Source organism: Haplochromis burtoni, unplaced genomic scaffold, assembly GCF_018398535.1.
Source record: "Haplochromis burtoni strain Fernald_Lab_line unplaced genomic scaffold, NCSU_Asbu1 Contig_49, whole genome shotgun sequence".
Lineage (NCBI taxonomy): Eukaryota > Metazoa > Chordata > Actinopteri > Cichliformes > Cichlidae > Haplochromis > Haplochromis burtoni.
Genome location: NW_024582410.1, coordinates 2784533 through 2797580, shown reverse-complemented (window position 1 = coordinate 2797580; position 13048 = coordinate 2784533). Strand labels below are relative to the sequence as shown.

The window sequence follows — 13048 nt, the reverse complement described above, 5'->3', positions numbered from 1 at the left end:
TCCCCTTCCTGTTTCAATTTCCTTAATTACCACCTGTGTGTCTATACTCTGTTGTATCATGCTGTGCGTGTTTGTTACCTGTTTATTCCTACAGTACCCTTTGAGGGTAAAATAATGATGATAAGTGCTGTAAATTATCTTATCCTCATACTTCCTTGTTTCACCCATCAATAATGAATCTCTAAATGCTTAAAAATTGTTGTCTAACACTGCAATATCTATCAAGCATTGCTACAGCATAATTATATGGTGCTTGATTTAAAAAAGAAGAAGAACAAAATGTAGTGCACTTTACCACATGTGTGGTAAAGTGCAATTACATTTTTCTCATGCAGAGAAAAATGTAGTGTCTCTTGTTTGAAGAAGGGCAATTTCAAGTTGAGGTGGTAATGTGATCTCCTGCAGTCGGACAGTCGGCAGAGTGGAGGCACAATATAAACATAATTACATTTATGACAGAAACACGCCACATCTCATCAGTCAGCGGAGGAGAGAGGGTGCCGGGTTGATCCATTTTGTCGCCCGTTCAGGGAGTGGAGTGGGGATATCACTTCACCCACTTAGTATATTAGACTGCAGCTAATTGATTGAATTGGATAAGACTTAAAGCACACCAAGAGTCTACTCTCCACCCACTCATCTGTAATCACATCCTTCACACATCTGATTCTCATTTTGAGAATTTTGTCCTCTTTGTACTTGTGTAAATCTGAGATATCTCGACCTGCAGGCATGCTGAAGACACAGATCTGTAATATTTATCCTTCATGCCTTTTACAGTGTTGTATATTTTTTTTATTTCTCTTTTCTAAAATGAGCATTAGTTTCATAATCGGGATGATTAATAACAGTTGATTGACTCCCTGTTTGTGATTAATGTTCACACTTTACCAAATCCCACACCCTTCTTGCACCATCCATGACAACATCGAATGTTCAGATTCCTGATTCTGGTCCAACTCTATTATTTACACAGTAAGGTGTGGGTGGTACTATACTGGTATGAGTACACTGACTGTAATCAAGCAGAAATAGCACAGCATGTGGGAAAAGGGTGCTTAATGTATGTACTGCATGTACCTTTTGGTTTACTCAGAGGGATTTGCTTCATGTAGTCCTTTAAGGTGAGATTAGAAACATCCTACTTGTTTGAAAAGACAGTTTTATTAGACATCGAGTCAAGACAAAGTGGTCAGACTGAGTTTAAGACAAGCCTTCACATGAAAGCCAATACAGCACGACTACAGAAGGCAAGACACACATCAGAGAAGCTGGAAGAAGCTGTGTGGATGATGTATCCACAACTATAGGACTGAGTACTGAATCAAGACATGAGAGAAATCAACAGTATACAATTAGATACATCATTTTTAGCCCATAGTCCTGTATTTGTGTCCATAATCGACTTCTTGCACAGCCAATAAATGACACTTTGTCTCAACCCTTTAAATTAGTTGCTGTTTTATTTTGGTAGGGAGTTATCGCCTGTGCCCTAAGCACTTCCTCCCTGTTTCTTTGTCTTGATTGTCTACACCTGTGTCTAGTTTGCTCCACTTGCTTCACTTATATGATTCCCCCTTGTGTATAAGTCCTGTCTTCCCTTCAGTCTTTAATGCAATGTCTGTTTGTTTTTAATACTGCTGTATTTAACAGTACACATATTGAGCAAACATGAGGAATAACAGGAACAGCTGAACATACAGTTCATCATTCTGTAAGGGGAAAGTATTTCTAACTATGTCTTTGATTTTATTCACTGTTGCCTTCCTATTGGCTGGAAATACTATCCTTAAATATTTATATTTTACAATGTTGCACATAAATTGCACAGAAAGAAAAGTACAGCTTTTTCTCAGGCTGTATTGCCCTTCTTACAGCTCCCCAGTAATGACTGGCCAAATGACTGTGAGGCTCCACATTGACAGTGCTCTGCCACTGCTACATACTTTAATTGAGGGGTATAAAAATATCTTAATAGATTTTGCCAGTAGATTTGTCTCCAAGCACCTGGGTTGGTAGAGGTCAACTGCATCAGATACACATTCATTCAGTCATCATTTTTCTCCCTGCAGTATCTGTTGTCCCTTCTTTCATGCTTTCAGTTTAATTTCCCTTTATCTTTTGGACTCTTGTGGTCTTCTTGGACTTTGAATGAGCCTAAATAAAAGGCTCGCTTACGCTGCCTTGGAGTCTGCTTTTAGGTCCTTTACAGTACTACAACTCATGCCACCTAGAGGTGGAGACCATGACTTGTTACCTTAGGAGAGACTTTCAAAAATATTTACATAAGAGACACTGGCGCTCAGGAGGCTGTGATGTTATATATTGTTTTTGATTCAAATGTTCTGTTAGAAAAAGCCAGGGACATGGATTTTTTCCCCAAGAACAGCAACTCCCATTTTTATTAGTTGCTGATAATAGTTATTGATATTAAGATTATCTTTGCACACATAAATGCAAAGCATTCATATGTCAGCTTAATCTCATCAGCCCTCTGATTGAATGTTGAAATGATTGAAGTATTTTCTTTATGCAATGAAGGGATATTATCTGACAAACGTTGGCTGGTCCAAAATGTTGCAATTAAGTAAATATATCAGCACAATGCAATTTAGTGTACTTCCTAAAAAGAAAAATATTTAGTTTTAATCATAACTCAGGCATCTGGTAGTCATTTCACATCAGGGACCACAACCCCAAAACCTCAAAGTGTTAAAGGTTGATTGATAGCATATTTGGGAGTGGTGACATGAGACATGAGGAGGAAATAGATCAGCCAGGGGCTGCAGTTTGTGGAAGGCTTCATAAGATAGGATGACAAACAGAGAAACAGGAATGGCAGGTGAAGTATGGAAATGTGAAATGTGGTGTTCTTCTGAGGCTGGTAAGTTTCAGTGTATTAGATATGGTCATCATCATTAACTTGAGATAAAGATCCTATCCAGCTGTTTAAGCAGAGACACCCAGACATTCCTTTCCATCTCCTCCAGTAGGCATCCCCTTTCTTTTAGAAGTCTGAGTTCACCTTGAAAAGAATTTGGGAAGCTCCCTCATGCTGGAATCAGCTGAAACTGGAACTACATGGAGTTTATAGAAGTTTCATTCAGAAAAAAAGTTACTATGTCAAAATTCAATTTATTGACTCAAATTAATGAGTTTTGAGTCTGAAATTTTGACCTATGGATGCCATTGGTTTTTTAGTAGCATAAATCTGCTTATTTCAGCGTATACCAGTTATTTCAGGCAGCATCCTGACACAAAAAATTAAGCTCATTATCTTTAGCACTGAAGTTCACAGGTTTTGATTATTCCTCTATTTTACTCTTTATCACTTGTACATCGGTATATTTATTTTGTTTTCCATGTGTGTATGAGCATGTGCGTTACTGGGCCGTTAAACTCCCATTGATTGTACTGCTTTTTACCTTGGCCAAATGATCTTATCCTGGTCAAATAAAAGCTTAAAAAACAACTTTGTTTCACCTTCAGTTTACTGTTTAATGCTCCAGTTGAGTAGTAATTCACGTCTGTTCTTGCATTAAAACCAAAACAACAACGTCATCCATGGCTGCCTTTACAACACATAAGGCACATTTTAAAGATACACCATGCATTTTAAGCATGGACTTATTTGTAACTATCATGAGTCACACATGAAGCAGTGAACTGTGAAACTATTGTATAATATCCCCTTTGGTGTCTCCCTTCAGTTAAAAAAACATTGCATTATGGAACATTTCACCTAAGAGTCCCTTTTAAATAAAATTTAATCTATGCTTAATATAAAGATGACATCATTATTATCATTTTTGGGATCTGGAGGTCATATCCTCTCCATTTTAAAATACTGTGTAATCTATCCAAATAGATTATGGACACAACAAATGGTAATGTGGGTTGAAGTGATGTTACCAGATGGTGAGTGCACCTTTGCAACAATATTTTGTCCTTATTTCAGTAAATGAAAAGCATTTGGCAGCAAAGAACATCAGAAAACATCTTTTTTTATTTACCAATTTTTTTTTCATATATATAAAAGCAATTACTGTTGACCTGCTGGAAAATCTCAGATCTTAGAGGGGCGTGCTTGCAAAAGGAAAGAAATAGCCAAACAACATCCTTTATCTAACTCCAGGTAACGTTTTTCCTTTTTTTAAACAAGGGACAGAGCGATAAAAGCTTCAGAGAAAAAGCAAACAAAGACGCTTTCCACGTTGCATATTTAGTTCAAGCACAAAAGGACACAGTTTACCGGATGAATCATTTGTCTGTGTGCTTTTTGATTAAATGCAATTATCTTCCAGGTTTCTTTAACCCACACACTGTCAAAGAAATTTGGATCAATTTAGAAGCCTCCGCGTTTGCTAAAATGAGCATCTGGGTTTTTGTGCTGGAATCAACAGGATCAACTGGGTGGTATGTGTTCAGATCAGTGTGGTGTACTATAATGTGCTTCCCAAGGCACTTTGTGTTCTGTCTAACCAGTTGAGAGTAGCAAGTGATGCGTGTTTGTTCACATGGTAAAGTGTTTGTGAGTGTGTGGTTTCTCATCTGTACCTTAATAATCTGTGAGCAGAGACAAGCTCGCTCTGCTGCAGCCTGTTGCTAGGTTTCTCTGCGCTCTACCTGGCAGAACATAAACTAAGCAGACGCTTTTGTCTCAGGAAAGTATCCAATTAGACAGTGAGTGCAGCAGGTATACATATAAACGTGGTCATCGTGTTCTGTCAAATTTTAAAAAACAGATTTTCTTTTTAAATTTGACTTCTATTAATGTTTAGTACTTCATGTTCTAACAAGATTAGCTATGGATGTCACAATTAGTGCAAAAGCCTTAAAAGCCTCAAAGACTTTAATTAACGCTTTTGAATTCACAACAGGTAAGAATTTACAGCTTTTCAGAATATAATTATACTTGATATTCAAACTGTGGCTTTTAAGTCTCTTTCTTTTCGTAGGTTCAAGTCCAGCTACTGAAGGGTGGTATGACACGTGCCCAATAGGGTGGTAGAACAGACAGGCACATACTGGTTGTGCTTACTTTCACAGGTGGAATTACAGGTAAGATGTATCTGTATTCTGCATCTGTATTTACTGGGCATGTGTCTCCCTCACCTGCCCTCTGTTAAATCCCTTCAGTTCAGTTTTAATTATGTAGCGCCAAATCACAACAACAATCACTCCAAGGCACTTTATACTGGAAGTTAAAGATGCTGCAATAATACAGAGAAAACGCATCACCAACCATCAGATCACCCCCTGTGAGCATTCACACAGTAGGAAGAAAAAAATTCCTTTCAAGAGGAAGAAACTGAAACCAGAACCAGGCTCAGGGAGGGGCAGCCATCTGCCTGATCCAGACCTAACTATATGCTTTATCAACTAGGAAAGGTTTAAACCTAATCTTAAAAGCAGAGAGGGTGTCTGTCCCCCTAAATCCAAACTGGGAGCTAGTTCCACAGAAGAAGAACCTGAAAGCTGAAAGCTCTGCCTCCCATTCTACTTTTAAACACTCTGGAACCACAAGTAAGCCTGCAGTCTGAGAGCGAAGTGCTCTAATGGTGAGATATGGTACTATGGAGTCTTTAAGATAAGATTATTACCGTATCCTGATTATTCTGGTTCTTGTGTGTGAGGAGAAGATTTTTAATTCAATAATATAGAAGCTCACAAAAGGCACATGAAATTTAAATGTCCTTATCTTGCGCAAAAGTTGTTTTTTCCAGACGTTGTTGTAGTACCTGGTGAGAGTGGTATCCATGCTCTTCGAGGTTACAAGAGAAAATCGTGGTGTCACCCAGTGAGGTGAAGACAAATCTGTTCAGCCAGCACATCATTTACCAAAGCCTGAAACACAGCGGGTGTATTAGTCAGTGCCCAAGGGGGCTGATGAAGGCCGTCATCCACTCATCTCCCTCCTAGTCATGACCAAGCTTTGGGTATTACACAGGTCCTGTAGGAGTTCAAAAGCAAAAGGAAAGAAATAGCCAAACAACATCCTTTATCTAACTCCAGGTAACGTTTTTCTTTTTTTAAACAAGGGACAGAGTGATAAAAGCTTCAGAGAAAAAGCAAACAAAGACGCTGACGCTTTCCACGTTGCATATTTAGTTCAAGCACAAAAGGACACAGTTTACCGGATGAATCATTTGTCTGTGTGCTTTTTGATTAAATGCAATTATCTTCCAGTCTTACTAAATAAAAACTTTGATGTATTTTATAAGTCTTGGTCATACCGTGTTTCAAAAGTGAGTCTTATTCATGGTATTTTTAGTTCGCTCAGTGGCTTACAACTTATCAATCACCAGTCTCTAGCCAATGAGCAAGTGATTTCACAGCCACACCCACCCCTTCTCATCACATCAATAGCCCCTTCCGGTTTCAACATGACTCTGCACCAGTGCACATAGCAAGAACTTGACCGACCTGCACGGAGTCCTGACTTCAACAGACAGAACACCTTTGGGATGAATTAGAGTGGAGACTGTGAGCCAGGGCTTCTCGTCCAACATCAGGGTCTGACCTGAATGTGCTTCTGGAAGAATGGTCAAAAATTATCATAAGCACACTGCAAAGGGTGGGCTCATGTCATGTTAAACCATATGAATTAAGAATGGGATGTCACTTAAGTTCATGCGTGGGAAGGCATGAACAAGCAAATACTTCTGGCAATATCATGTATGTATACAGTTTATGAATGTAAGTCATGGCTTCTTCTGTTTCACTGGTCTCATTTAATCCTTAACTTTGTTTTCTCACCTGAAACAGAAAGTCACTCTTACCTTGCCGCTCATTTGCGGTCCATGTCTCCTGGGCCACTTCATGTTGCTGTGGCTCCACTTTACATCTGAGTGCAGTATTTCAATTTGCTGTCCACAGGGCAGACTCTGCTTTATTATTAGCCACTTGACGAGCAGGGAATAATTATAGGATGTCAGAAGGGTCTACATGGCTGATGGACAAAGCTATTCCTGTTGTGTTCCTGTCTTTGTTAGTACAGCTTGCATTTAGGAGGCAGAAGAAACGGTGCGACATGCAGGGCCAAATGATTCTTCTTCACTACCTAGGAACAGAAATGCAGTGTTCAGTGCCTGCAGCCAGCAGTGATGCCTGCTAATGTCTTGTCACGATATGTAAATCAGATGTCACATGAGATAAGCAGTTTAAATTCTGCGTGCTCTTTGGGTAGCTTCATATAGACGACATGTAATTAATGCTAGGTGAATGGTAAATGCACAAAGACAGAAGCTGTCACCAATCAAATGCCTTAATTGTTGAATATATAAGTTTGAATAATGATAATGATTAGTTTGACAATCTGCAACTAGGTGAGAAAAATAATGGCCTTCATATGTCAAAATGAATGTCACTTTACCAAGCAGGAATACATTAAACCTTAGAGTTGAAGCTACCACTGAGGGGAGGTTCTCAGGACCCTCAGGGACCCTGCCATCTGAGCTCTCATCCCATTAATTATTACCCTGTCAGGTGTGATATATAAGAAATAAAAGAACAGGAGTCAAATGATGAAATAAAACCTGCCTCAGTGTCTCGTCCCTCAGAGCATAATGAAGGGATAACTGATCCTTTCAAAACTGATCTTTCAGAGGGTTTGAATCTTGACTCTCCAGCTGTGCTTTACCTCCTGCACAGTCGCTTTATTTTTCCACTTCTGTTCAGAATGAACAAAGCTCTTTTGGGCAGAGATTCTGAGCAGAATGGAAATCATGTCGTTATCCTCTTTTTAACCCATGAAACATCAATATCTATCAGCAAATCATGCAAGTGCGAGGGGTAGGATCTATTAGCCTTACTATAAAATTTCTGACTCATAATGGGATACTAAATTTCCAATGCAAATGCCTGCAATAATCATAACATTCCATGTGCCTGAGTACTTTGTGTTTAATACTAATTACCACATTTTTGCATGTTAAACCAGCATAAAAGGCCCTTTGGAGTTGTCTTCTTTGAACTTGATTTCTGTGACTCCTTCTGATCACCACTGTGCATTCTAGAGGTCTGATAAACATACTAAATATCCTTTAAATATACATGATAAAAAATATTTCTGATGTTTACTGGCTTGTGAGGCCTGAGTGTGTTTTGTTTAGTTAATCAATGAAATAGTGTAAGCATGGAATTGTGTGTGTGGCCCACACACATAGGACCTAACAAAATACTGATCATAAAAACCCAAAAGAATTGATTGAAATGAGTTTGCTTAGTTCTGTTAGAATATAACAAAACTCACTTACCAGGCTCTCTAAAGCTGACTAATCCATTAGTCACATTTCGTTTCCATACGCAAAGCAAAATTTCAGCGTTTCAGCTTGTAACACATAATTGTTATTGCAATACACGCTTTATTAACTAAAAAAAGCTATCTTTGTGGCCTCTAGCAGTCATTTATCTTTGCTTTTCTTTTTGTTGTTGTTGTTATTTTGAGTGATTTTTTAAACTTGAGAAGTAGTTTCCAGGAAAATCCAACAGATATCACATTTATACCCCTCTATTACTCACCTGTAGCTCAAACAGTGAGCAGTACTGTAAATAGACTGCGTAGATGTTAGCTTTGCAAATTGAATCTACTAATATATATATAATAATATATATACTATATATATATATATATTATATTATATATAATATATATATATATATATTAATATGATTAATATATATATATATATATATAATAGATATATATATATAGTACTTTTTTTTAAACTGCTCCCAGTCCAACACAGACTCCTCACAAGGACAAAAGTGCAGTTAAGAGTCACAAATGTCATTAATAAGAAATGCTTTCTAATTAAAGTCTAAAAGCAGTTACCCTGAATGGCCATGCACACTGACTTTTTTGAGTCTTTTACTGTGAGCTTGCTGAAACCAGTGGATGCACTGTTATTCCAGAAGCGCATTTGTAAGTCAAATACTGATGTTGGAGAAGGCCTGGCTTGCAGTCTCTGCATTAATTCATCCCAAAGATGTTCTTTCTGATGAGGTCAGGGCTCTGTGCAGGCTACTCAAGTTCTTCCACTCCAAACTCACTTATGTCCATGTTTATGAACTATACTTTGTGCACTGATACGCAGTCATGTTGGACCAGGAAGTAGCCATTCCCAAACTGTTCCCACAAAATTGGGAGCATGAAGTTGTCTAAAATGTCTTGGCATCCTGAAGCTATAAGAGTTCCTTTCAGTGGAAAGAACCCAAAAAACAAGGCCTCACCATAATCTTTCCTCCACAAAACTCTGTCTGGTCTTTAAGTCTGACGTCATTAGCCATGTCTGGGCCCAAACTCCGCCACAGGTCCTTAAGTCAAACAATCACTGCAGCATCACTGAGAGTTAAAAAACTGTCTAAAATCTTTCATCTGTACTAAAATGATCAGTGTGCTGCTCTTACCAGGTGTAACCATTAAGTTTAACATCCAGACATCCATGAAAGTAGAATTTATGAAATTTAACAGAGTTAGAAGTTAGCAGGGATTTAGCGCGCTAGTTTCCATCTAAATATAATATACCATGTTCTGACTGAGGGATTACTGAAAACAAATTAAAACGTACAGCTCTGCTATCACTTCCAACATAAATGAAGACAGAAAACTAAACAGCAGTGACGTTTGTAGGGTTACTGAAGTTGGGCTAGCTGGTATATAATGATGTGCTACGTGACCGCTAGCAACACAGCTATGTTAGCATAATATAAATAGTGAAGCTGGAGGATGAACGCTAACGAACAAGGACTTTTTTCCACTCGATAAAAGTTAACGTGAGTGTTCTGGTCAGGAACAAATGTAATCGCATGGCAGGATGCTGTAAAAGGACCAAACTTCAGCCAGGAGAACAACTGAGATAATCCATCCGCAATACGAGGTTAGTCATTCATATACTGCTGCATGGGCTGGGCTGTAGTTACATGTACAGATTTAAAAACTGAGCTTTAAAATGAATAGCGGTAATAAAACCCGAGAGACGCTGACAGTGATCACTGACTGTTTTTAGGGGCTTTTTGAGATTAAATAGAACAAGATACAAACTATTAAAACATGTTAAAAACACAACAGCCTTATTAAATACAGACTACTTTGGGCCCAGAATGCAGGATTCATCATGTCATCACTTAAAGACCGGATACTTGGGACAATGCAGTCAGACAAGTACTGTTGTCCTGGCAACCGCCAAACCCAGACTCACCCATTGGATTGCCAGATGGAGAAGTGGGATTTGTCATTCCAGAGAACCCATCTCCACTACTGTAGAGTTCAGCGGCAGCATGCTTTACATCACTATATCCCACACTTTGCATTGCACTTGGTGATGTAAGGATTGAATGCAGATGCTTGCCCCGGTAACCCATTCCATGAAGCTCTCATTAAGTTTGGAGGCGAGTGACTCAGAAAGTTGGCGACCTATGGATATTATGCACCTGAGCATTTGCCACTGAGTTGCTGTTGTTCCCAGTCACTTCCTTTTTGTTTTAATACCACTAACAGTTGACTGTGAAATATATGGTAGTAAGGAAACTTTCCTACATTCTACCATGGTACCAGGGTGGAATTCACATATCTAAACCTCCATGGCCACAGGTGCTTGATTTTACACACCAGTGGTCGTGGAGGTGATTGGAACGCCTGCATCCAATGATTTGAATGTGTGACTAAATACTTATAATACTTATGGTATTAAAGGTAATCAGGAAGAGTGGAAATATAAGCGTAACAAGACACAGCTGCAAAAAATCAAGGACAATGAGCCAGGGAAAGTAAAACCAGGAATAAGACACCAAAGACAACAAGCTACCGAAATAAAACAGGAAGTCTGACTCACCTTAACACCCTTCAAATTGTAACGGAAGGTTTTTCTGTTTTTTTCCATCTTATTTTTCAAAAATGTCTTACTGTTCCGTAAACTGGCTTGTTTTGCCAGTTTGAGTGTATATGTTTCTCCAGCCAACACAGCGTTGCATAAGAGCTGAAACTGTTAACTGGGGGTTAAAAGATTCTTAGCAAACAGTCATGAACTACTAAGAATGAATCACTGGCGTTCCAAGCGTGGGATTGTTTGGGCCATAAAGTGAATTTAGACTGCTTGTTGTCTGCTACGTTGCATGGTTGTGCTTGTCATTTCTTTCATTCTTCTCCAAGGAGAACAGACAGCTTATGCGGTTCAGTATAAATAATATGAAAGCCATCAAATAAGAGAAGAGAGAACTGCTGCCATGTCTGACAACAAAGAGGAATAAAAATCTTTATGCAGACTGTGAAATCTGTATTTACATTACATGTCCTCATGCGTCCTTCTCAGGCCTGAGCCTTCATTGAGCTTCTGCAGTTATTAGACTTTCTAATAATAACAGCAGCAAAGGGTCAAATACAAATTTGCTCTCTCCAAATGTTCTCCATGAACCTCATCTTGATGTGCTTCTCATATTGTCTGTTTACCTGTGAAGCTGACATTTATTCAACAATATATCCTCAGAAAAATAACCAGAAGTGATTTTTTTTTCCTTTTTGCTGTATTTTGACTGTCTATTAATGCACAGTAGTTGTTTTTTTTTCAGTCTGTGATTCAGAAACTTCTTCAAATGCAAAACAATCTGGTGCTTTTAGTACTAGCAGATAATTCATACATGAATTACGATTTCTAGCTGCACTGCCAGATATTCAGTGTCCTGACTCTTTCTATTAATTTGCACCAACAGGCACACTTGACCTCAGAGTGGAACCTCACTCTTCAGTTTAACCCAGAACAACTTGACATCAATTTAGACATTTTTTGCACTCACTTTTGGCTCCCTCACCATGCGAGGAAATTAAAAATTGTTACAGGGTGTTATGGTACTTCCAAGCAACAACGTTTCCATAGCCACTAAAATCACCATGCTGATACTTTTAGGCATTGTCTCCAGAGATTGTTTGTGATAGGCAAAACACTTTATGAAGCCAGACTGTTGACTGGCTACATATTTAAAGAATGTTAGCTACCACTCACCGCTCGTCTGCAGGCTTTATTTAAATGGAAAACTTCCACAACAGGCAAAAAAAAAAGCTTTTTGCTAAAAAAAAAAAAAGATTTAGAGCAGAAGTTTTTTGCACTGCATTTTAAAATGAAAACATATTGCATTTATTTACAATTAAAGACACAGAGCAGAAAGTGTGTTACTGTTTTACATCCACAGACACACAAGAAAAGAAGCAGGCAACATGAGGTCAAGTTATGGCAATTTTATTTGTGTATTTCAGTTTTTAAAAAACAAACAAACGTCCCAAGAAGAAGGATGGGGTGAAAGAAAGGTGGAGAGAGGAGGAAGAAACTATTGATGTCCTCAAACTCGATGCTGCTGGGTCAGTTCTTTCTCAGCAGTCTGCTCCAGAATCCCCTCCTGTCCTCGGCTTGCTTTTCTTTTGCCTTCAGTTCTTTTAAGGTTTTGTTGAGCTGCTCCTCGGCATCTTTAAATTTTTCTTTCAGCTGCTGTTTGGCCAGTTTCACTTTCTGTTTGAGGAGCTCTTTAGCTTCCTTTTTGTGCTTTCGTATTTCTTTAAGTGCGTCTTTGCAGTCTTTCTTGGTCATTTCTTTCTTGAATGCCTTCACCTCAATTTTCTCTTCTGCAAGTTCTTCTTGCACTTTCATCAGTTCCTTCTTCATGTTTTGAGTGTAACTCTTTGTATCTTCCATTTCTTTCTTTGCTTCCTGTATTTTAATTTTCTCTTCCTCCAACACTTTTTGAGCTTCCAACAATTCTTTCTTCAAATTTTCAATCTCATTTTCTGCCTCATGTTTACGTTTTTTCTCCTCTTCAAGTTGTTGCTTCACATGCAGTAATTCCTTCCTTAGTGTTTCAGCTTCAGCCGTTACATTTGCAGCTTCTTGTGTTGCCAACTGCATTTTCCTTTTTTCCTCTTCAAAAGCTTCCTGCACCTCCTGTAATTCCTGCATCACATTTCCTGCCTCCTTCTTTGCAGTTTGATATTTATTTTTGGCTTCTTGTGCTGTGCTTTTCTCTTCCTCCAATGCTTTTTGAGCTTCCAACAGTTCTTTCT

The 13048-nt window shown here is 38.5% G+C and overlaps 1 protein-coding gene across 1 annotated transcript; it reads right to left on the bottom strand.

Annotated features, from left to right (window-relative positions):
* Window positions 1-12142: 12142 nt before the first annotated feature.
* Window positions 12143-13048, bottom strand: LOC121814455 (vimentin-like; the record flags this gene model as incomplete). The annotated part of the gene is given in 1 exon segment (XM_042220445.1): window positions 12143-13048. A coding segment is annotated over 1 exon segment (695 nt), but the record flags the coding sequence as incomplete, so codon positions are not given.